We start from the raw sequence: 26,848 nt of genomic DNA on the forward strand, positions 1-26,848 counted from the left end.
GTTTCAAAATTAGCTGAAGCTGCCTTATATATAACCATTTTCTCACACCGTCTCCGATGAAGGGATATCTAAAATACCCTGGAAATGGCTGTTAGACCTATTTATAAATGTTCTGAAATCTTTCACAGCCTTGGATTTTTATCTCATTCTGTTAATTTTTTTATATATATACACATGCTGATATATGACCTACGTTGGACTCCTCATTCTCATAATCACCGAACCTGAGCTTTGCCAGATCAGATTGGAACCTGGTGCAGCCTTCTGGCTTGCCAGCCCTCAGTAAAACCATCCAACCCATGGAAAGTGGATGGTAAATGATGATGAATATATATATATATATATATATATATATATATATATATATATATATATATATATATATATTAATTGCTGGTGATTGTATTTCATTATGCCTCCGTAATATACTACCAAGTATATTTTATTATGGCTGGGTTCCAATCTGGGCAGCAGCTACTAAGTTCACCACCTACCACACTTCCTGGTCCATCATCACTGCCTCAGGGTCCTGGATACATTCCAGGTCAGTGTCTACAACCAAGTTATCAATGTAAGTGTGACAATGTTTTCCTCTGCTTACATCATCATGAAGTGGGTTCCACAGGACTAATTTGGATGCTTCCAGTCCAGAGTGATGCACACAATGACTGCAGAGTCACTGCTGTCTTTTCCTGATCTTCTCACTTACTTTTGGCAGGACTCCATGAAGGCATTCATTTGTCATATATTGCTGCGATTTCACATTTAGAGACATTTGTAGCATGGCTTACAACTCAATACTATGTCACACCTGTGCTATCAGTGTGATTAAATCACTTTATATATATATATATATATATATAGTTATGTGTATTTCTTCTATCTTAATGAATAAAAATTCTTCTGATAGAATAAATGGGTTAATAGAAACCAATGTAGCAAAGAACACAAAATAACTGTGGTTTAGTTCCTGTTTTTAAGGCAGGTACTCCTTGAAATTTTGGGTATTTGAGTATATTTAAGAATTTAAGGAATGGAGAAAACGCATGTTATAATTGCATACTTTATTCCTACATATGTTTCAAAGGATTACAACCTGTGTGATCCATAGGGATCTTTGATATTAAAATTGTAACCTTCTCATCAGGGAAAGCATGGGAATCATCTTAAACGTAAGACATTATGACCGATTATATATATATATATATATATATATATATATATAATACAAATGATATATAAGCATATGCGTGTATACATACATATATATACATACCTACATCTACATGTATATATAGATGCATATCCAGGTGCAGGATGTCAAAAAAGTAACTGGAACATAAACAAAGCACAAAAAACGGACTTTTTTTTACGAACAACAGAACGAACACATAGGAAAACAGACGAGCCACTTACGGAACTTTTCCTTCATCAGCTGCCTCTATTCTGACTAGACATTTCAAAGATGAGGCATATATATATGCAATGCCAAGTGATTGAGACCTTTGGCAATATACTGTGTTTGAGAAGGAAGATCCATCAAGCTGAGTGAAATCGTCATGGCAGACACTGGTGCCTCACAACTGGCATGTAAAAGCACCCATTACATTCTTGGAGTGGTTGGCACCAGGAAGGACATCCAGCTGTAGAAACCATGCCAAATCAGGCTGGATCCTGGTGCAGCCCTTCAGCTTACCAACCCTGGTCAAACCATCCAACCCATCATGCCAGCATGGACACCAGATGTTAAATGATGAAGATTATGATATATACACGTACATACATACATACATACATACATACATACATACATACATACATACATACATACATACATACATACATACATACATGTGTGTGTGTGTGTGAAAGTGCACGGATGTTGCATTTATGATCACAAAACCATGGTTTCAATTCCTAGACTAATGATTCATGCTATCTATTACAAGACAAGTGAACATGAGAAGTTTCCTTGATTGGTGGTGGTAGTAGTGGAAATTTCTTGTTGGGTGAGGATTTGATCATCATAAATATCATGGACTCCCCTGTATGAGGATTCAGCAAGAAATTGCTGAACAACCACACAGATGATTTGTTTATAGTGATCAAATGTTTGTGTAGACATAAGCTCACTTGCTCCGTCAAATTGACATTATCTGTACAAGTGCACTGAGTGCCACAACTCAGATGACGGAATGATTACAAAGCAATATGAAATGTAGTGCTTTGCTCAAGAACACAATGCCATACCTGGTATCTGGGAGTCGAACCCATGATCTCACAATCATGAGTGCAACACCCTAACCAATAAGCCATTAAGGACTGGAACGTACAATTTCCTGTAAGTCAGACCACCTCATGGTCCCAGCAGACAAAATGGAAAAGGCTTTGCCCCAGAGGATGGTGTGGGGGATGCACTGGATTAGCCACTCTGGCTTCCAGGGCTTGCACTTGTAGACATCTCCACCCCAAGATCAGTGTGTAATTGGTACTTATTTCATCAATCCCGAAAGGATGAAAGGCAAAGTTGACCTCGGTGGATTTTTGAACTCAGAATGTAAGAATGGATGAAATGCTGTGAAGCAGTTTGCCCGGCATTCTAACAATTCTGTCAGCTCACTGCCTTGATGATAATAATAATAATCCTTTCTATTATAGGCACAAGGCCTGAAAGTTGGGGGAAGGGGATAGTTGATTACATCGGCCCCAGTGTTTCATTGGTACTTAATTTATCGACCCTGAAAGGACGAAAGGCAAAGTCAACCTCAGCAGAATTTGAACTCAGAACGTAGCAACAGACAAAATACTACCAAGCATTTCACCCAGCATGCTAACAATTCTGTTAGTTTGCCACCTTATAATAATAATAATAATAATAATTATAAAACAGGTATCGAGCAAGAAATTTTTGAAAAAGGGAAAAATTGTTAATTTTGACACTGGTTCTATTTTATTGAACTGTCATAGGCTTAAAACCATGAAAATTTGAAAGGGTACAGTTATTTATATTAATAACAATACTGATTCGTAACTGTGGAAAGACAAAAGGGAAAGTCACCCTCTGCTTAATTCTAACTTAATAATCCTAAAAACATTTATTTTTTAATTTATTTGTCAATGAATAATTTGTGTTCACATATCTGATATGTTTTTTTTTTTTTTGCCTTTTTTCTATTTTCAGATGTTGTCTAGTCAGGAAATAATGAAGTACTACACATTTTTTGTGACAATTTTTCTCTTTGCTACTACATTATGTTCTACTATTCCTAAACCAAAAGACAGAACCATTGACAAGGTAAGTGGTTGTTGTTATGAAAAAAAAAAGGTTTTATAGGCACAGGCGTGACTGTGGTAAGAAGCTTGTTTCCCAACCACATGGTTCTGAGTTCAGTCCCACTACATAGAACCTTGGGCAAGTGTCTTCTATTATATCCTTGGGCTGAGCAAAGCCTTGTGAGTGGATTTGGTAGACAGAAACTGAAAGAAGCCCGTTGTGTGTGCGTGTGTCTTTGTGCCTGCTTTTATCCTCAACTGATGTTGTGTTTATGTCCCCGTAACTTAGGAGTTTGGCAAAAGAGACCAATAGGGTAAGTCCTGGGGTCGATTGCTTTGACCAAAAAACCCTTTAAGGCCATGCTCCAGCATGGCCACAGTCAAATGACTGAAACAAATAAAAGAATAATTCTTTAGCATTCAGATTACTTTGCCAAACACATTCCTTATTTTTTCAGATTGGTTTGAATTAATCCTGCATTCTCGTAGCTTTGAGATTTCAATGATGTGATTGTATATTATTACAATGACATTGCATAGTAGTTGTGAGAAGCGAATCTGGTCAATTTGAACATAAAACTTAGAATATTTGTGTCGGGTGACATTAGTGACTCTATGGCAACTTTCAGATTGGTTGGGAATAAGGAAGGTGTTAGGGACCTGATCTGATGTATTGCAACAGCGTAGACTCGGCTAAAGACCCCCCCCCCAACCAGATGGTCGTTCAAATTGGATGTGGCTGTGTGCTTAGAAGTTTGCCTTCCAACCACATGGTTCCAGGTTCAATCCCACTTTGTGGTATCTCAGGCAAGTGTCTTCTGCTGTATCCCTGGACCAACCAAAGCCTTGTAAGTAAATTTGGTTGACCAAAACTGAAAGAAGCCTGTCGTGTTTGTGTGTCCTTTCCTTGACATCACATGGTAGTTCATAATGTAAGTGGTGCCCTTCATTTCAAGTCTTTTGTGAAAATATATCTGGTCATGGAGAAATGTTACTTTACTTGGAAACAGGTAGGAGATCCAGCTGTAGAAAATCTGCTTAAACAAAAATTCCATCCAACCCATGACAGCATAGAAGAGTGGAAGCTCTAACATCCGCTGTATCTTTTAAATTTTCTACTACTACCCCATGTACACACATGCACATCTTTTAATTTGGATGTTAGGTAGATAAAAATTGCAAGCCTAGATTTCACTTTTCTTAATATCACCTTATGTAATTATAAAGCAGTTGGAATAAATTTTGCTGAGAAAGAAGCAGGTTTAAACTACTTTCTTCTAGGTCATGATTCCAAATCCTTAATCATTTGGCAACCATCATGGGCGTCATTGATCACTAAATCTGATTTATTTTTAAATATACTTGTCTCTGGTAAAAGTATGTGGCCTAGTGATTAAGGTGTAGCACTTGTAATCACAAGATCATGGTTTCAATTCTCGGACTGGCAGTGCAATGTTTTTTTGAGCAAAGCATTTCATTTCACATTGCTCCAGTCCACTCACCTGCAACTGATTGTTATCCAATTCAGGGGTGACGTTGGCCTACCTGCCTAGCCATTTTGGTGGCATCATTCGAAAGCTCCAACAATGTGAAGAAGTGCATTGTAACCAGCAGTGTGTAACCACATCTGATAATCTGTTTTGATATTTATCTATAAAGGTAAAAGGTAGTTAGCTTCTTGAGTTATGCTGATTAGTAAGGGCCAGTTTCCATGGTATATATAATCCCAACCTGGAAAGGCCACTGGTCCATTGTACAATTACTCATTTTTGCCAGCTGAGTGGACTGGAGCAACGAAAAATGAAGTATTTTGCTCAAGAACATAATGTATTGCCTGGTCCAGGAATCAAAGCCACAATCTTATAATCATGAGTCCAACACCCTAACCACCAAGCCACACGCCCCCGTGATATTTATCTATGACCTTGTACCAATGTTAGAAAGTCGTCAGAAATGGTCGAGCACTTGAGTTAGTGTTTTACAAATAGCCATTGGTCAGTGTTGCTCCACTGGGCTTACAATTTAAAGACGTTGCAGGAAGGACCATCCCATCTTGATTTCAAATCTAATGTATAGAAAACGCTATTGTTCACTGCATTCTTCCTTTTTTAAAATAAGGTGAAAATTCTGGATGGTTTGATTACTATCTCTAATGAGTTGAGTGATCATGTAAGGCTCCGGCCCCTATTGGCTTTTGATGTTGTTTATGTTATTGTTGATATCACTCAACAAAGCGTGACATCTTTATTATCTGGTCTTCATTTTTTTGACCAGACATGTCCACCACTTTCTTTCAATTCCACTAACAGCATTTCAGCCACTAAACCCTTAAAAGAAAAACCTATGTCGTTCAATGGCATTTCTATTCTTCTGCCAATTTCAAGACTTTTGGTTTTATGTCTGCTTTTTCTATTATTACCAAGATGAGTAAGGTAGCAAGCTGGCAGAATTGTTAGCCTGCCAAACGAAATGCTTAAGAGCAGTTCATCTGGTCTGAGTTCAATTTTACTAAGGCCGACTTTGCCTTTCATCCTTTCGGGGTTTATGAAATAAGTACCAGCTAAGTATTGTGGGTCAATGTGATCAACTTAAACCCCCATCCCTTACAAAATACAAAAAAATAAAAATAATAATAAAGCAGTCTTCTGGAATCTTTCATGTGCTCAGTTTCTTCCCAGTTGAGTCCTTCTAGTTTGCATTCCACCATTTTACAAAGAGTTGTGGTATCACATGCTTCTTGGGTTTGCACACGTTGACCACTGATAAACACGGGATTCTGTGCTCCTACATTATGGAGATTCTGGATTGTTTAATAGCTTAGCATTTTATCTTTTACTTGTTTGAGTCGTTAGGCCGTGGTCACGCAGAGGTGCCGAGGTTGCCTCTGCATCATTGAATCGACCCCACTACTATATTTTTTTGCTTTGGCTGTACTCACTGTATTGGTCTCCTATACTGAACTGCTAAGTCATGAGGAAGTAAACACACTGATTGTCAAGCAGTGATGAGGACAATGCACACACACACATAGCTATATCTAACACAAGTAGTTTTTATTTGTCTATTTGTATCATTGTCTCCCTACTTGCTCATCTGGATTCCTCTTATAGCCACTCTTTCTCCTGCTGTCTCAGTCCTCAGTAAGGATCTTGGAGTGTTAGTTCAAATCATTTGAGTGCTACTAAGTCTTTTCAGTGTTGAGCATCTCTGCATCTCATTTGTTGACTCTATACATATGTGTATATGTATGTGCATGTATATGTGTGTGTATATATCTATCTAGTCTGTTAAAGTCTGTCATACCGGCCATGACGAAGGGAAATAGCCCTGAAACTCGAGTCGCCTTTATATACTTATATTTATATATTTGATCCTTTATATTGAACACTCAATATTACATCTACATTCAATACTTTCTTTCATGGTGCCATCCATTTTTATTTTATCTTATTTTATATTATATATTGTATATTATATTATATATTGTATATTCCATATTCTATACCCCACATTGGTTCTGCAGGAATATAAATAAAACATAAAAAACAGACAGTGTTGGAACTCTTTTAAACAAAATAATATATTCCTCTATACACAATCATACAAAAAAACCACCTTTTTTGTATTTATTTTTACTCGCATATATATATATATATTTATATAATATACACATACACGTGTGTGTATATATATATATATATATTTATATAATATACACATACACATGTGTGTGTGTATATATATATATATATATATATATATATATACACACACACACACACATATACACTTGCGTGTATATATTTATATATGTGTATGTATGAGCTTCTTTCAGTTTCCATCTGCCAAATCCACTCACAAGGCATTGGTCAGCTTGGGGCTACAGTAGAAGACACTTGCCCAAGGTGCCACGCAGTGAGACTGAACCCAGAACCATGTGGTTGGGGGAAGCAAACTTCTGACCATATAGCCACGCTTACTCAGTAGATGTTTATTTTGTTATTCAATGGCTTAATAGATATTTCCACCATTTTAAATATATAGTTATTATGTGGTATAATCTCTTCTGTACGGAAGAAGTGTGATGTTGTGAGCGCACAGTCTTTTGTTTCTATCTTTAACATTTTGTCTCCCCTATTTGTGTTTACACAGAAATTGAGTGATATAGATCATGAGACCAATGGTGTCCACAATCCCGATTACGACCATGAAGCAATCTTGGGAAAAGACGATGCTAAAGATTTTGACCAACTTTCACCAGAACAAAGCAAAGAGAAATTAGGGTAAGCTGATATTTCAATTTGTTCAACTTCGTTACTGTCTTTGATCGTTGACGAATGTGTTTCATCTTCATCATTATTATTTAACCCTTTTGATACGAATCCACCTGAGACCACTCCTGGATGTATGATACAAATTTTAAACTGATCTAAATGGAAAACTTCCAACAAAACTTCATGTTTGTTTATGTTCCAAATAACGGCTAAATAGTAACAGTTATTCCACTAAAATTCTTCATTATTTTCAAAAATAATTGAAACAGAGACAGTGCATCTCTACAGAAATGGTAATGAAAGGGACAATGTCCATTTTTTTATTCTGGCATGGATTGGATGGCTTGACAAGGTCTGGCAAATCCCAGAGCCATGTCAAGTTCCAGTGTCGGTGTTGGTATGATTTTGGTGGCTGGATGCCCTTTCTAACACCAACCAGTCAATTCAGTGTGTTCTGAGGGATTTCTTTTTTCATGCCACTGGCATTAATGAGGTCACCAAGCACTTTCAGGATGAGAAAATAGAAAACAGGAACTAAGTTGAGGAAATATTTGAGAGAGGGCACAGTGGTTCTATGCCAGGTTTTGAGAGGCTCAGGTATGATAGAGGGACAAGTGCAGGTGGGATACATGCTGTGATGGATCAGTCCTGAGCACTGCAAATTGCCTGTCCTCTCTTGGTTTGTTGTCATCTCTTCCGTGAGACTCAGCACCTTAACATCTGCCATCACCACTTCATCCTGGGTCTCCCTCTTCCACAAGGTCACTTTAAACGACTGGCAGTTATGCAACTGTCATCCATACACATCACATGACCAAACCAGTGCTGTCCTCTCTCTTGTACACTACATCCTGATTCCTCTTACGTGCAATTAGTTTTCTCTCAATACATTAGTACTTTGTCACACATGCACACTCAGTGGTACATACATGCAGCACATTGCTGTGTCCATCATCTGCTGGTGATTCCCTGCTACTCCTGGCAGATGGCAGTTTTGTGCCACTCAGGCAACAACCCTCCAACCCATAGGTCTGTTTTGGGTATTCATTGCTGGTGAGGGTTTTACAAGGTTGAAGTGCAAAACTTACCTCGACATCTTTTAGTCAACTTTTATGACATGCTAAGGAAACATTAAGCCTATTCTTTGATATGGCAGTTCCCACAAAGCACAGCGGATTCATTGCATTCTTTATTTTGTTCATTTAGAAAAATTGTTGACAAAATGGATAAAGATCGCGATGGTTATGTTACTGAAGAGGAACTGAAAAATTGGATTAAATATGTCCAGGATAAATACATCATCAATGATTCAAATGAACGCTGGAAAGAATATGAATTTCAAGACACAGATAAACTGGACTGGGAAACATTTAAAAAGAAAACTTATGGATTCACAGAAGAAGGTATTTACATTGTTCTGTCGTTTTACAGTTTTACACCATTCTACTAATTCAGTCTTTTACCTATTACTTGGTTTTAGTCATTGGACTCTGCTCTGGCAGGGGTACTGATAATGTCTAGGGCAGTGGTTCTCAACCATTTTTTTTGTCTGTGGATTCCTATTTCACTCAGATGTACCCTCATAGCGAATCAATGTTTAATAAAAGTCGTATTGTATTTTTATAATTAAATATTAGGAATTGTATAAAAAAAATTGTTCAAATATTTTGTGTGTTGTACAAGTATAACAAATTTATTGCACATAAATTTTAACAAAATATTACATGGATCCCCAAGGGCCTTATGGACCCTGATTGGGAACCATTGATCTAGAACAGTGTTTCTCAACCATTTTTTACCGATGGTCCCCTTCTCATTTTACTTGGATGAACTGAACCCTCCCAGTCATTCAGGTTCTGGGTTCAGTCCCATTGCGTGGCACCTCAGGCAAGTGGCTTCTACTATAGCCTCTGACCAACCAAAGCCTTGTGAGTGGATTTGGTAGACGGAAACTGGAAGAAGCCCATTATATATATATATATATATATATATATATATATATATATATATATATACATACACACACATACATTTATGTGTGTCCTTGTGTCTGTCCCCCCCCCCCCCCATCGCTTGACAACTGATGTTGGTGTGTTTACTTCCCTGTAACTTAGCAGTTCAGCAAAAGAGACCAATAAGTAAGTACCAGGGTTACAAAGAATAAGTCTTGGGGTTGATTTGTTTCGCTAAAATCTTTCAAGGTGGTGCTCCAGCATGGCTGCAGTTAAATGACTGAAACAAGAAAGAAGGAATAGAGTGCAAAGCATGGCTATGTGGTCAAGAAGCTTGCTTTGCAGCCACACGGTTCTGAGTTCAGTCTCACTGCACAACATCTTGGGAAGTGTTTTCTACTATAGCCATGTATGTGTATATATGTATTTGTGTTTGTTCATACACACATATGCATGCACACACACACTACTTCACAGCTGATATTCCTTTGTTTACATCCCCATGACTGAGAAGTTTAGCAAAAGAGACCAATAGCCCAAGTACCAGACTTTAAAACAAATAAGTACTGGCGGGGGGGAGGGTCTGTTAGTTTGACTTAACCCTTCAACTCGGAGCCCCAGCGTAGCTGTGTTCCATTGACTGAAGCAAGTAAAAGATACAAGATAAATTGTTAGACTTGTGTTTCTACAGTTGCATTAGCAATTACATCCAACAAGTCGTTCAAATATCAACAAATCATTGGAAAAATGGTTCAATAAATAATTTTAGTTAATTGTAAGATAGAAATTTAAATGTAATACAATGTTTTAAAAGAAATTTAAAGTGCCTACATGATAACTGTAAACCTACTTTTGGGCCACCTTGTATATATATATATATATACACACACACTTACATACATATAGGGATATCTTAACTTGCATCTGTATTTGGTTCAGCATTACATGAAAATGTTAAGTCAGTTTAGTTGAATTCCACCCAAATTCTTGGTATTTAAGCAGATAAGTAGTCATTACTACCATCATTTCCCATCATTTTCCATTTTCCCATGCTGGCATGGGTTGGATGGTTCAACAAGAGTTGGCATGGGGTGGCATGGTTCAACAGGAGCTGGCATGGGTGGCATGGTTCAACAGGAGCTGGCAAGCCAGAAGACTGCACTAAACTCCAGTGTTAGCTTTGGCATTCTTTCTGTGCCCTTCTTAATACCAACCACATTACAGAATATACTGGGTGCTTTTTACATGGCACCAGCTCATGTGAGGTCACCAGGTAGTATTTCATTAAGAATTTGGCCTGGAAAGGGTTAAGGTACCTCTATGATGATGCATCTTGGTCCTCATCATCTTCATTTGGTGCTCAAGTTCTATGCTGGCATGGGTTGTACAGTTTGACAATTTGAAGGACTGCATCATATTACAATGTCTACTTTGGCATGGTCTCTACAGCTGGATGTCCTCCCTAACACCAACTCCATTATAGTATGGACTGGGTGCTTTTTTGACTTTCTGGTGATGCCATTAACACTATTGTGGATGCCATGCAGCTTGCAAGATTACAAACCCCAAAGAAGAGTGTATTCTCATATAGATGGATGCATAATACGTGAAGGCGCGTGGCCTAGTGGTTAGGCTGATTCCCTGATTAGGTGGTGCATCGTGTTCTTGAGTAAAACACTTCATTTCTCATTGTTCCAGTCCCTCGTTGATCAGTAGGGATTGTTGGCCTGCTCGCTTAGCCAGCAGGGTGGCAGAATTTGAAGGCTAAAACAATGCAAAAGCACATTGTGTCCAGTGGTGTGTAACAATATCTGATAGCCTGGTCGGTCATGTGATGCATGTCACCTGAAGATGACTCCAATGTCCCAGGTTCCTCAGAGGATAGAAACTTTAGAAATCTTTAACTGAAAAACCAATTAATTTTTTTTTTTTTTTTTTTTTTTGTGTTCAATTAATTAAGTCTTTTTCTACATTCAGATATTAAACCAACTGATGAGAAAGCTGTTTACAAAGAAATGATCACTCGTGATAAGAGGCGGTGGACCTACGCTGACTTGGATAAAGATAACCACTTAACTAAAACTGAATTCATGCACTTCCTCCATCCAGAAGAAGCTGAGCACATGAGAGACATTGTTGTTTTGGTAAGACATGTCTTAATATACACTTTGATAGTGTGGTTTAGGGTGTGTCCATCTTGAAGAGAAATGTTGTTTTAGTTATACAAATTCCACCATGGATCTATAGAGTATTGACTACTCAGTGGAAAACGTACATACACCAAGAGGTCTGTGTTTTTTTGTGATTTTGTAATTGGCTGATGATGTGCTGTGATCATTGAATTGTTGATACAGAAACTTAGTCTTGAATGCCCTTGGGATTCCTAGATACCTAGAAAGTTCCCCTCCGAGGCACAAATCTGGGCAAGGTGGTTTATGGAATACCAGTAATTACCCATGCATGCCAACCTCTCTTCTCCACGCCATCAATGTTATCCAAGGGAAAGACAAAGGCCGATACAGCTTGGCACCAGTGACATTGCAACTCATTTCTACGGCTGAGTGAACTGGAGCAATGTGAAATAAAGTGTCTTGCTCAAGAACACAACATACAACCCATTCAAGGATTTGAACTCACTACCTCAGGACTGAGCAATGCACCTTTACTTTAATATACTTGGAAGTATATTATGGTTGCTAAAGGAAATATGGTGTCCCTCCCAGCAATTAATATAATTATATATATATATACATATATATATATATATATATATATATATATATACATATATATATATATATATATATATATATATATATACATATATATATATATATATATATATAAAGTGTAGTATATTGCCACTTAAGTGTGGCTGACCCCTAGGGGTGGATGTTACTGTTGCTTTTAGCCCCAGGAGGACATCTCCAGCTGGCTTATCGACACACTACTGTGTCCTGTTTGCCAAGGGAAGTTATCCCTCCCATCATGATCTGTAGCACGAACGGACCCGGGTTTCAGGGTTATTTCTTGGTGTATATATATATATATATTGTAAAGGTATGTGGCTTAGTGGTTAGGGTGTTGCAGTCACAATCACAAGGTTGTGGTTTCAATTCTCAGTAGTGCATTGTGCTGCTTGAGCAAAGCACTTCATTTTGCAATGTTCCAGTTCACTCAGCTGTAAATGGGTAACACTGCAGTGAACTGACATTCTGTTCAGGTAGGATGTTGGCCTAACCAGTAGAGTGTATCTTCTGAAAGCTACAACAGTGCAAGGAAGTGCATTGTGACCAGCAGTGTATAACAATATCCAATAGTCTGGTTGATACAGTAATATAACCGTCACCATAAGGTTAGGATATCATCTTTCTAACTATGTGGTTGTGGGTTCGATCCTGTTGTGCAACACCTTAGGTAAGTGTCTTCTGAGTTGATCAGTATCTTGTGACTGGAATTTGGTGAAGGGAAAATTGTTCTGAAGCCTGTTACATATTTGCTTGATTATGTTTGTGGTGTCAAATAGATTGCTTGATTGTTCACATTATTTGACTTAATCGTGCATTTTCATGTAACTTCAAGTTTTTTATGCTGTGGTTGTTAATTTTTAGAATGACATTGTGATTTTTAGGATGACAGATGTGATAAGTTGGATCTGGTCATGCATGGCTGGTTTAACCCTTTAGCATCCAGATTATTCTGTCAAATGTAATGCTTATTTGTGCACATTGTTTGGAATTAACCATGCATCGTCTCATAGCTTCATGATCTCAGTAGTGGTATGAGTGTTTTTAGAATGACATTGTAGGGAGATGTGATATGTTGGATCTGGCCAGGTATGGCTGGTTTAACAATTTAGTGTTGAGATTACTCTGTCAAATGTGATGCTTAAATATTATGCACATTATTTTGAATCAATCACGCCTTGTAGCTTCAAGATTTCAATGATGTGATTGTTTTCAGAATGACATTGTAGAGTTGGTATGAGAAATCAGATTTGGCCAGTTTGATTCTAGAGAAGATAGAATATTTGGGACAGATATTATTGCTTGAAATGCTAAAAGATTAATGGGTTGCATTCATTACATTGCACTCATATTCTCAACTTTATGATGTGTTGACCAATGCACATAAGTTGTGTTAGTTTTGTGTGTATGCTTGTGTGTCCTCTGCATTCTTACGTGTGCTTTTAGTAGGTGTGTTATCATCATCATCATCATTGTCATCGTCATTTAGCATCTGCTTTCCATGCTCGCATCGGTTAGATGGTTCGACTGAAACTGCTAAGCTGTAGAGCTGCACCAAGTTCCAGTCTGATTTGGTATGGTTTCAATAGCTGGATGCCCTTAACTTAGACCTACCACTCCAAGAATGTAATGAGTGTTTTCTGTGCCACTGGCATTGGCTACTGGCTTGACGAGGCTTCTCAAGCGCAGTGTATCGCTAACGGTCTCGGTCACTTGTCATCACCTCCATGAGGTCTGATAATTGAAGGGTTTTTTTTACGTGCCAGTTACGTGAAACTGGCATCAGCCATGACTATGATTTCACTTTCATGTAATTGGGAATTTTCATAAATCTGACGGTCTACGATGTAGTACTTTATTTAATAATCTTTACTAAATTCCAGGAAACCCTCGAAGACATAGACAAAGATAAAGATGGAAAAGTCAGTCTTGAAGAATACATAAGTAAGTTTCTTTATACAGCTTATGATTGAATTTTAGAATGATTAATATACAGGGTTGGTCAGAAGTCACCCAGCAGTAAATCAAAATTCCATAAATACTAAATATTTAATGAAACTCACTGGCAATAGCTATTTTGAAATGCTGAATGAGTATGTCTTTCCGCTGCTGTGTGACAGGCCAGACTTTAATACTTTGCTGTTCGTACAAGATGGTGTGCCTCCCCATTGGTCTGGTACGCGATCTGTTAGACACTTTGCCTGCAGGTTGGATTGGACATAGAGGGTCTATTGAATGGGCTCCACATTCATGTAACCTTACACCAATGGACTTTATAGTATTTGGGGAATGATGAAAGATCCGGTTTTTAATAGAAAACCAAGGACTCTAGCTAAGTTGCAAGCTGCCATAGCAACTGAATTTGAACTAATTAATACAAATAAGGTACTTTGTCATACTATCTGTAATTCTGTATTGACTCAAATGGAAAAATGTGTCGCTTAAGAAGGACTTGAGTTTGAACAGTTTTCATCATGTTTCATCTTTAGAGGCTTGTATTAAATTCATTCAGTTGTCAAACACAACTAAATCTAGGAATTAAATAGTTTTGATTTACTGTCAGGTGACTTTGGCCAACCTTATATGGAAAGAAATCTTTTATTGTTGAATAAGCTTATTATAAAGTTCTGTTGTAGCTGCTAATGGCCACTTGAGCCCATTCTGTACTCCTATCATTGTATTGAGTAATCTAATTTCTAATATCTGATCATAACTTTGGTCCACTCCTGCCACTGTAGAAAATAATATAGTTTTCAGGAATTATTTTGGTCTAAACTGCTGTAATTATAACTTTAATCCATACTGTACATCTTTGCTTGTGTATACAGCTGGGTAGCAGCGATGAAATTCGAGCCTACATCCTTTGACACCATTGCGACTTGAAAACAAATGTTTCATGATGGTTGTAGTTTTGCAGAAACAACCTTGAATGCTACCTTCTCAATTATTAACTCTTTGAGCATTGTGCTTTAGAGAAAGATGAATTATTGGTCACTAATCCAAGCTGTTTTTTTTTTTTTTTATAAATTGCTTGTATTTCTTAAAGACAGCAGGTTATAGAAAACTGCATGAACTTCACTATTGTATTAAGTCATGCGTTTGCAAGGCCCGAGATGTTATGAAATTTAATATTGTAACAATAGTTAAAACAGGGAACTGTTTTTACATTCTGAGTTCAAATTCTGCCAAAGGCAACTTTGACTCTCATCCTTTTGAGGTCAATAAAATAAATACCTGGGGTCAATGTAATTGATTTACTCCCTTCCACGAAATTGCTGGCCTTGTGCCAAAATTTGAAATCAATATTGTAACAATAGTTTATTCAAGGCTAAGATGTGAAATTTAATAGTTTGATGGTAGTTTTACGTCTGTGAGGACCCAAGATGTTATGAAATTTGAACAAAAAGACTCTCTTTCATATGTTTTCTTTTCAAACAAATTATTCATTCAGCTAATTCATTTGTTTTGTAAATATTTTGAACAGTTTGAAACAAACGGATATTTAATGCTGTACTTACAACATTCTGTATAGTTTATAAAATTCCACTTTGTCACTTGTGCATGTGATTCCAGCAGGCTTTCCAACTCACTAAACTCATCAGTATTCCAACAGACAAAACTGAATGTTCTGGAATTTGTTGTTATTCTTTTCGAAATGTCTTGCCATGGTTTGGTCATGCCGAGCAAGCTAAGTAATAGTTACTACCATTTGTATTGAACCATTTCCAAGTATTAATATTTACAGGAATGTGAGAGCAAGATTATGAATGTCGAATGTATTGCTGTGTTCAACAGCTTCTAAACACAGTACTATGGTCAGCAGTAACTAAAGGCAATACAATGGTCAGTAGTAACTAAAGCATAGTGTTGTGTTGAATAGTAACAGCACTATGCAGTGTTGCTAATCATGTCTACAGATGGCATTATTAGAGAGAGGCTACGTCAGCGAGCTGGCAGAATCGTTAGTGTGCCAAACAAAATACTTAGCGCCAGTTCTTCCAGCTTTGTTCTTAGTTCAAATGCTGCCGAGGTCAACTTTGCCTTTCATTCTTTCGGGGCTGATAAAATAAGTACTGTTTGAGCACCAGGGTCCATGTAATTGACTAACCCCTCCCCCTGAAATTGCTGGCCCTGTGCCAGAATTAGAAAGAACTACTAGAGCAGGGCTTGGGCATTTAACTGGCAGAATTGTTCGAACATCAGACAAAATACCTTGTAGTATTTGTCTTGGTTCTTTACATTCTGGGGTTGATTCTTCCCTTCCACCCTTTTAGGGTTAATAAAATACTATATTGTATTATACTAACTGACCCCTGTTTCCTAAAATTTGCTGGTGTTGTGCCTAAATTAGAAATAATTATTACAGAGACACTAAGGCAGAAAGCTGGCAGAATCGTTAGCACATCGAGCGAAATGCTTAGTGGCATTTCATCGGTCTTTACGTTCTGAGTTCAAATTCTGTTGAGGTTGACTTTGGCTTTCATTCTTTTGGGGGTCGGTAAAATAAGTACCAGTTGAGTACTGGGGTCAATGTAATTGACATGACTCCTCTGCTGAAATTGCTGGTCTTGTGCCAAAATTTGAAACCAATATTACAGGGACACTAAACTTATTCCTGGCAGTTGTTCCTCTTCACAATAGATGTTGGCTGTGACATGAAGTTCAGCCGACAGAAGCCTATGAGAGAACCTTTTATGTGGCCTCTATGCCTGCTAGAAATAGCAGCTGAATGGCTAATGTGTACAATTTACTCCATACCATGTTAATTAGTTAAGGCAGCTATGTTAGTGTCTCACATATGCAAATACGTTTCTATCTGAAGAAGATCAACCTTTATCTAACTGTTGCAGGTCCTTACTGAAAGTTTGGACTCTGATTTTGAATGTCCTTAAGTTCTATTATTAAGGGTAGTGGATTGGCTGAATTGTTGTCAGAAAATGAAGCTTTGCAGTATTTGTTCCAGCTCTTTATATTCTGAGTTCAAATCCTGTATAAGTCAACTTTGCCGTTTATCCTTTCAGTTAAAATATAAATAGCAGTCTGGAACTGGAGTCAAAGTTACTGGTTTTTCTGCTTAAGTTAGAAACAACTATTTGGCACCTAGGTTCAAATCATAGGAATGGTCTCATGGGTCTTTACTGAGTTGTTATAATTTTTTAAATTTTTATTATTATTGTGTTATTACTTTGCTTGGGAGACTGGTAAGGGTTGGCATTTGGCCACATAAAATCTGCCTCAGTAAACTCTGTCTGACCCATGCAAGTGTGGAAAAGTGGATGTTGAAACAATGATGATCTGTTCATGTCCACGTGATGTCTGTGACATAATTTAACACTAACACCTGACCCTTGTAAGCATTTGGATCAAGTCTCTTGCCTGAGGAGGACTTGGTATCTTGATGCAGCAATCTACAAATTGTGGGTTTTTCTCTTTCTTCCTCTTGCTTTCAAAGGCCCCATAAAGGTCCTTGCTGACTGATGCCTCTCCTACTCTAATTTATGCCATATAAAAAGATAAATACAACACCTTCACTTAATTATGTCCCCTCTTCTGCTGAATGTAGCAGTGACAAAGTTGTTTGGTGAAATTGTAATAATTCTACTATTAATTGGAATGTTAACTTACGTTCATAGCTGATATATACGGAAATGAAGACGAAGATGATGAGGATGAAGATGACCCAGATTGGGTAAACGAGGAAAAGGAGCAGTTCCACAATTTCCGTGATAAAAACAAAGATGGCTTCTTGGACAAAGCCGAGGTGACAGAATGGTTAATTCCTGAGGAGTTTAATCACCTTGATACTGAAGTAAATCACCTTGTGAGAACGTCTGATGTGGATCAGGTGTGTAATAGAGCATTGCCGGTGCAATGCATCAGAAACTGCTCAACAAACTTATAGAATTTTAACACTTCGAGCCTATTTCATGTAGAAAGTAAAGCAGTAAAGCAGAAAGCTTCTGACGGTTCGTCTCTTATGACTTGTTCCAGTTCCAAAAAGACAGATCTGGAATCAATCATTTCATACCTTTCCTCTTGTGGCACTTATCTACCAGACACTTTACTGCTGACTTTTTTGGTAAAATAGACAGAACCTCAAGAATATAACATGTGGCCATTGAAAGGATTGTGCAGAGAGAACAAATTATTTTTCCATTTATGTCAACATAGCTTCTTATACAAGGTTGCTAAATTTACTATTGTCTTCTCAATCTATTTGTAAAATTAACTGAATTTTGTATAAAAATTTGAAAATTTTCTTCTGAAATATATATATATATATTTATATATATATTTAAAAAAAAAAAAATTGAAGTATTGTGTATTCAATGAGTTTGTTGAGCAGATATTTTGACTTGATTTTTTTGACGTATGTTTTGATGACGGCTTTGCCATTTGTAGGTGACATGTGGCCCGGGGATAAGGAGGGAGAGCCAGAACCCGATTGGGTTAAAGGTGAGCGCGAGCAGTTCTCCAACTATAGAGACAAAAATGGTGATCATATGATGGACAAAGAGGAAGTGAAGGAATGGCTACTTCCCTCTGATTACGATCATTCAATCGCCGAAGCAAGCCATTTAATTTATGAGTCAGATAAGAACAAGGTTTGTAACAGTGAACACTACTGCTTCTCCTTGCCCTTGTTTTAAGGTTTTGTGGTTGCACTTAACTGAAAGCAGGCTGTTTATTTTTGTTTTAATGTCTTTTATAATTCTGTTTTCTCTCTTTTCACTCTAACTCTATAAACAATCTTTCTCACTCTCCTCTCTGTCTTTGAGACACTCTGCTATGTTATTTCATGGAATTCATAACAATTAATAGCTCTCTACTCCCAAAAACAAAGGCAGCAAGCTGACAAAATCTTTAGCATGTCAGGTAAAATGCTTGAAGGCATTTCTTGTGGCTGTGTGTTCTGAGTTCAAATACTACCAAGGTCAACTTCACCTTTCATCTTGGGGGGGTTGGTAACCAGCCTTATGAATCCTGAGTTCAAAATTAAAAAAAAAATATCTTAACCCTTTAGCATTCAGATTACTCTGTCAAATGTAATGCTTATTGATTCACATTGTTTTGAATTAATCCTGCATTATCTCATAGCTTTGAGATTTCAATGATGCAGTTGTTTATTTTTAGAATGTACAGTCGTCGTTGTCGTCGTCTAACATCCGCTTTCCATGCTAGCATGGGTTGGACGATTTGACTGAGGACTGGTGAAACCAGATGGCTACACCAGGCTCCAATCTGATTTGGCAGAGTTTCTACAGCTGGATGCCCTTCCTAACGCCAACCACTCAGAGAGTGTAGTGGGTGCTTTTACGTGTCACCCGCACAAAGGCCAGTCGGGTGGTACTGGCAACGGCCACGCTCAAAATGGTGCATTTCATGTGCCACCAGCACAAGAGCCAGTCCAGGGGCACTGGCAACGATCTCGCTCGAAAATCCCACAAAGTCCAGCCAGGCGGCACTGGCAACGGTCATGCTCAAATGGTGCATCTCATGTGTCACCCACACAAGAGCCAGTCCAGGAGTACCAGCAACGATCTCGCTCGAAAAATTCCATGTGTCGCCTGCACATGAGCCAGTCCAGGGGCACCGGTAACGATCTCGCTCAAAAATCCTACAACGGCCCCGCACAAGAGCCAGTTCAGGGGCACTGGCAACGATCTCGCTCGAAAAACCTCATTAGGTGCAAGAAATCAGATCTGTCCAGTTTGAACATAGAACAGGTTGAATATTTTCTTGGCCAGATATGGCTGGTTTAAATGCTAAAGGGTTAAACTGCTTTTGGCAGTATAGGGGCCAATAGTATTGGGCGGGGGGGTTGTAGTCTTTTTTTTTCCTTTGTAAGAAAAATGAATTATCTTTGAAAAGTCTCTCATATTTAAAACTTTTTTTGATATTCTATTTCATGAAATTACATTAACAGAAAACTGCTTTCGATTTATTTACTTCTGTTGCTGTCTCCTCCACCTCTTCTTGCATTTCTATATTTTCATCATTTCAATACGACACACTTCTATAGTTTTCCTTATGGTGTTGTTCTTCTTAATGAGCTTTGTTTGTTACCCTATATATTGTGTGTGTGTGTGATAATTAGAGCACATGGCCTAATGGTTTAGGGTGTCACATTCATAATCACAAGGTTGTGGTTTCAATTCTCGAACTGGGTAATGCGTTGTGTTCTTGGGCAAAACAATTAATTTCATGTTACCTCTGCAATCACTTCAGCATTTGATGTGTGGAAAAACCATGCTCCTGTACAGGTAATGTTAATTTGAAAGAGGGAGTGAGGGTTAAAACTTGCATATTTTATGAAACTTCTCATGTTGAATTTGTGCATGCAATGACATTAAAACAGAGTGATGCAGAAACAATTGTGACTGGTCATTAAAGACATGCTAAACTCTTGTTTTCTTGGATTATATTTTACTCTTCACTAGACACACACATTGATGTTTACTGATGTGACACCTGACTTTTTCTGCACCAGAAGAATTTCAATCTTATTCAAGGCTACAATTCAAGAGGGTATATATAGCCTTAAGGACTGGAATTACTCCATCTTTCTACTCTTCTGGGACCTTAACTCTTTTGGTACCAAACTGTCAAAGACTGCCCTTAATTTATTGTTACAGATTGTAGGTTTTAAAGGGATCTAAATTAAAACTTCCTTTTTAAATTTCATGTTATATTATGTTCCAAAGGTGATAATGATAGTTATTTTTAATATATTCGTTATTATTTTAAAAATTAATTGAAAGATAAACTGTATTTTAACTGAAATATAATAAAAGGGTTGGGCTTCACTGGGTGAGGTGTGAGGGGTTTGCTGTGCTTGAAAAGACACGTCAAACTAGATAAAATTATGATCATCCATACATACAGGCATGCCCTTTGCAAGTGCCACATGAAATGCACTCATGTTGGTGCTGCATAAACACAGTTGTGCTGGTGGCATGTAAAAAGCACCCAACACATTCTGTGAATGGGTTGGCATTAGGAAAGACATCCAGCCATAGAAACCATGCCCAAAACAGCTGGAGTCTGGACAGCTGCCCAACTCTTGTCAAACTCTCCAACCCATGCCAGCATGGGAAATGGACATTAAATGATGATGATGATGATGATCTATATGGCTGTTCAATTTCCAAAGTGTTGAACTGATCATGCCTTTTATTCAGGGGAGTAGAAACTTAAAGGAAATTCATTGTTATGTCATGTATAATTACCATTTTCAGCTGCTCTTGTCTGAAGATTATATTTCTGTTTTCCTTTCTCTTTACAGGATGGTAAATTATCCAAAAACGAGATCCTGGACAAATACGATCTCTTTGTTGGTAGCCAAGCTACTGATTTTGGTGAAGCTTTGAAGTCACATGATGAGTTTTAAACAGAATCTCTCAATTAGAATCGTGTGTGAGAAAGAAGAGGAGGAGGAGGAGGAGAAGAGAAAAATCAAATCAAAAAAGAGAGCCTCTAAGTCATCAATATTTTAATTTAAAAAAAATTTTTTTTTTTGACTTTCCTCTCTGATAACATGAAGATGCTGACATATACTGGACTTAAGCTGTGGTCACAGATTTCTGTTGATGGCAATTGAATGGTTTGTTTTTGTTTTTTTTGTTTCTAAGTAACTGGTGCTGTACCTTATCTCATCTGGTTTTCACATCTACAGTGTAATTGCACATCAAATTATTATTACTGAGAATGACAGAGTTGGTAGAGTAGCAAATAATAATAATAATAATAATTATTATTATTTTGAATATTGTATAGTGGTGCATTGGCAGAATCATTGGTATGCCAGACGAAATGCTTAGTGGTGTTTCTTCCGTGTTTTATGATCCAAGTTCAAATTCCACCAAGGTTGACCCTGCCTTTCTTCCTTTCGGAGTCGATAAAACAAAATACCAGTCAAGTACTGGGGTCGATGTAATTGACGGCCCCATTTCCCACAAAAATTTCAGGCCTTGTGCCTATTGTAGAAAAGATTATTTTGAATATTGTGCCAATATTAGAATACATTATTATTTTAATTATATTGGTATGAATGGCAGAATTGATTGAATGTAGAAAACAAAATGCCCTGTGGCATTCAGTTACATTCTCAATTCAAACCCGGCCAAGGTCAACTTTACTTTCCATCCTCAAGGTGTTAACAAAATTAATACCAGCCTAGTAACTGGGGTCAATATAACCAACTGTTGCACTTTCCCCTAAAATACATGGCTTCGTGTCTAAGTTACCAAGTTATTTCCTACTGCCAACTCGTGTCCTACAGTATAAGTCTGTGATCATGTGAACTAGCTAAGTTCTGCCCCTTAGGTATTTTTTTTTTTTTATGTATTTCAATTTTCTTGCTTTTACTTTATGGAGTATCCATCAGTAATGCTTCATTGTAAATTAGCTGGGAAAACTGATAATTTTAGATTTAGTTTTGAAGCTATCTTGCAGTTTTATTCTCTCAGCTTAATCTAGTTTATATATATATTCAATATATATATATATATATATATATATGTATGTGTGTATATATACAGGGTGTGGATGGTATTTGAGGACATTTATGGTTTTAAAAAAAGGCTTATACAATAACAGGGAAAAAAAAAAAGATTTTTTAAAATAACAAGCATAAAGCTAAATTATCAATTTACTAATTTCATTCAATAAACCCACCATAAGCTTCAACAACTACCTCTACGTGGGGTCGAAATCGTTTACAAGCTTTTACATGGTCCTTGATAATATCAGACATGACTTGAACTATGGTGACTTTCAAAGAACCTTTGGTGTTGTGGGGGTGTTCACTGGTATTTTTCACAACGATGCTTTATACATAGTACACCAGTGGACTGAGATCTGGGGAATTCGGAGGCCAATTGTTGGGGGTGATGTGATCATGCAAATTGTCGGGCACCATACTTGTCATTTGAGCCTTGTGTGATGGTGCAGAATTTTGTTGAAAGACATAAGGTCTCCCATTGCGTACACTGTTGATCTAAGGCTTAAGAACTTTATCCAGAACCTCAATATATGCAGTAGCATTCACCCTGAGGCCTTGTGGTAAAAAGTGAAGACACATCACCTGTCCTTCGTTGCTAACAACACCCAAAACCATGACACTTGCAGAAAATTTTGTGTGCGTCACACTTGGAAACTCAGAAGGGTCTACACATAGCCAACTGTGATTTGTTTCCGGTCCTGGTCAAAGTTTTTCTCATCTCAGGAAAACCAAATCACACCATCTTCTGATGGATTTTTAAGTTTGTTCGAAAGTCTTTTGGATCTGATTAAACAATTTCCTTTTGCTTTTTCTGACATGAATTGACCTCTCCTCATCATGGAAGATTTGTATCTGATATCTTCATGTACAACATTTCTGAGTGTTTTCTTCTGACACACAAAATTGTTTAACAATTGACCTCATTGAATTTCCAGGATTGTCTTCAATGTTTTGCTTAACTTCCTGAATAAATTCAGGTTTCCTGATAGAATCACAGCATTCGGAATGCTTTTTTTTACATTTTGATACAGGCAATACTCTTCCTTCTCTAACTCAGGCTGAATCTTGTGGACAAAAAGATCTAGCAACTTTCAGAAAATGAGAAATTTCTAAATCACTATGCTTAGCCTTCAAAGCCAGTTCATTTGTAAGCATTGGACCTATCGTTATTATTTTCTGAAATAGAAGTGCAATAAAAATTAGTCAAATAAAAATAATGCCTAAAAATACACGTCCTCAAATACCATCTGCACCCTGTATATGTATATATATATGTATATATACATATGTCTGTATGTATGTATATATATATTGAATATATTATATATGTACTATATATGCTTTTATTTTTGAGTTATTAGGTTGTCTCCAAAATATTTTAATTTCTCATATATATCTAGAAAAGAAAAAACAAACTTATTTGTGGATAACCTGTTCTTTTTATTATTTGCTATTTATTATTTCTACTATATAGTTTAAAAGCAAAAATTGGTAAAGGTTTTTAGACCTCAGATTGAAATAGCTTTTGCTATGTATTTTTTATTTCCTATTGCATTTTCATTTTCTCAAATTCCAAAAAAAAAAAAAAACTTTTTTTAAAAAAAAATCTCCTTTTAATCCTGATCATAGAATGTAGTATTTGCATGAACAAAAAAAAAAGTATGTCAGACATTTATTCTCCTATGCAGCCATTTATCATTTGTGTGTCTTGTGGACATATATCTATATTTAGAAATATCTTTTGGCTCTACTTGAAAAATCTGCAAGCTTCATGACTGATTCAGTGTTGAGGAAAAAAATCTAAGTATTACAAGGGTTTCGGGGAGGGGGGACGGGAAAGAAATTTGTCAAAAAGCTTTTTTTTATGCATCCTTCGCTATCATCACCCACCACCACAAGCATTTAATGTTCTTAAATTGTGTGTGTGTTCTTGTTTAGTGCCAAGTCAGTAAGCCCAAGTATGGATCAAAGGCATTCCTGCCATGACCATTCAGTCTGATTCTTTTTCTTGTTCCTCCCTTATTTTAGGACTGCATTATTTGATGCGTCCTCTATTTAAAAATGATAGGGTGGTGTGGATTTGGCTGCATGCCAAGCAAGTTACATCCCGATTCCACTCATCTACTTGTCTGTGTTTTGTATTTCAACGGGTCCGAAAATCACAGCTGTTTTATCTCCCTCATCTCAACAGCTTATTTGAGGGCAGAATTGTTAATGACGTCTATTGTTAAATACTTGTCTTCTTTCTGCGTTTATTATTATAAACACTAATTACCCACCGACATTAACCATTCATCACACTACTTCCCCTCCACTTTGACTTTTATTTTCTGTTTTTATATATATATATATATATATATATATATATATATATATATATATATATATATATATATATATATATATATATATATATATATATATGCATATGTATGTATGTAAAAGTAATGTTAGGCTTTTTCTTACACAACAAAAAAGAAATAAAATTTTTTAAAAATTATTTAAAAAAGAATTTATTTTATTTTCTTTTACAACTTTTTTTTTCAAAGTTACACTTTCCTGTTTAAGGTTGAAAATAAAGTAGATTTTTTTAATTAAAAAAAAAAACAAATTTGTCATATATTGTAGTTTTTGTTGTTTTTTCTTGTGTTTTGAAAAATGGTGGGATGATCATGGGTGGAATGTCTTGATCAATCATTGGTATAGTCCTGTGATTCCTGACATAGGGCACTATAATAATTCGGTGAGGCATGTGTAGGTTTATACTGAATTTTTATGCTCTTTTTTACACAACAGAGGGGGGGGGGTTTAACAATTTTTCCGAGTTTTGACACTTTAGAGACATCAAATCCCAAAGATGATTCGAAAAATTTTTCAGTATCTGATGTCTCTAAAGTGTCAAAACTTGGGAAAATTGTTAATATCCCCCCTTCCTATTGTGTAAAAAGAAAAAAAAAAGCATAAAAATTCAGTATAAGCCTACACATTAGTGGTATGTAGGTAATTACAAACACATGTTTGTGTGGTGCTTAGACAGACTTGTGTGTCTAAGAGTATAGAGAAAGATTTCTACTAAAGCAACAAACAGGCAAATGAAGCCCTCACCAGGAAACTAGTTATGTTAAAATTAACAGCTAAAGGGTCTGTTATTAAGAATACTTAACTGTTGCATACAATTTTGTTTCACTTGAAGTAAATAATCAGGTAAACGTCTCTGGGCAGGAAACACAGTAAGTAAAAATAAAGAATATACATGCACAATTAAATAAAGAAGTCGAAAGCATAATTTGTTACATAATCTCTTTAATAAAATAAACATGATACTGAATGGAACTTTATTAATTACATAAATATGTATGTGATTAGAAATCAATGGATGCACAAAACGAAGAAAATGAAACAAACATGGACAACTTGTTCAGTAACAATATTATATAATATATATTATATATATTATATACACATATTATATAATATACTATATATATATATATAATATAATATATATATAATTTAGGCACTGTCATGGTATTAGCTGTCAGAATTGAAAGTAGAACTGACAAGGAACGTTACTGCTGGTTTGAAGTTGAGCTATCTGTCTCTCTCTCTATCACTCGAAAGTTATTGGAACAAATTTGACACCTATATCCATGTGTTTGAAAACACACAGAGTATAAGGGTACTACTAAAGCAGAGTTGGTCCCGAACGCGCAGTCGCGAGTCCGTGCTAGCTAGTCGTGAGTGGTCGATCCTATTATTTTTAAACTTTAAACTTCATTTGTTTTCTATTTTGATAAATTCTCTCTGTTGAAAATTATATTTTTATATTTTAAATAATTTGCAATTTCAGAAAATATATTTTTATATTAAATTTGCGTTTTCTAATTTGATAAATTCTACGGACACAAACAGAGGTGAACGAGTGATAGATAGATAGCTATAGAGAGAGAGATAGACAGACAGACAGATAGATAGCTCCGGCTAGTCAGTAGCCAAAGGATCAACTCAAACCAGCAGTAACGTTCCTTGTCAGTTCTACTTTCAATTCTGACAGCTAATACCATGACAGTGCCATAATTTATATTATATATATATATA

General features: G+C 36.6%; 1 protein-coding gene across 5 annotated transcripts in view; it reads left to right on the plus strand.

Moving 5' to 3' along the window:
* LOC106883313 (calumenin) overlaps window positions 1–23,949 on the plus strand; it is a 42,651-nt gene extending 18,702 nt beyond the window's left edge. For 3 of the 5 annotated variants that reach the window (XM_089341356.1, XM_089341358.1, XM_089341359.1), the window contains exons 2-8: window positions 3,182–3,295; window positions 7,426–7,556; window positions 8,754–8,950; window positions 11,477–11,643; window positions 14,130–14,190; window positions 18,649–18,851; window positions 21,533–23,949. In XM_089341356.1, coding sequence (XP_089197482.1) covers window positions 3,182–3,295; window positions 7,426–7,556; window positions 8,754–8,950; window positions 11,477–11,643; window positions 14,130–14,190; window positions 18,649–18,851; window positions 21,533–21,637 — 978 coding nt within the window. In that variant the 3' untranslated portion in view covers window positions 21,638–23,949. Of the gene's footprint in view, window positions 1–3,181; window positions 3,296–7,425; window positions 7,557–8,753; window positions 8,951–11,476; window positions 11,644–14,129; window positions 14,191–17,879; window positions 18,092–18,648; window positions 18,852–21,532 lie in introns of all 5 variants that reach the window. The other 2 variants (XM_052976823.2, XM_089341357.1) reach the window with 1 other exon arrangement.
* Window positions 23,950–26,848: the final 2,899 nt, after the last annotated feature.

The sequence above is a fragment of the Octopus bimaculoides genome, chromosome 24, assembly GCF_046866305.1.
Source record: "Octopus bimaculoides isolate indiv1 chromosome 24, ASM4686630v1, whole genome shotgun sequence".
Taxonomy (NCBI): domain Eukaryota; kingdom Metazoa; phylum Mollusca; class Cephalopoda; order Octopoda; family Octopodidae; genus Octopus; species Octopus bimaculoides.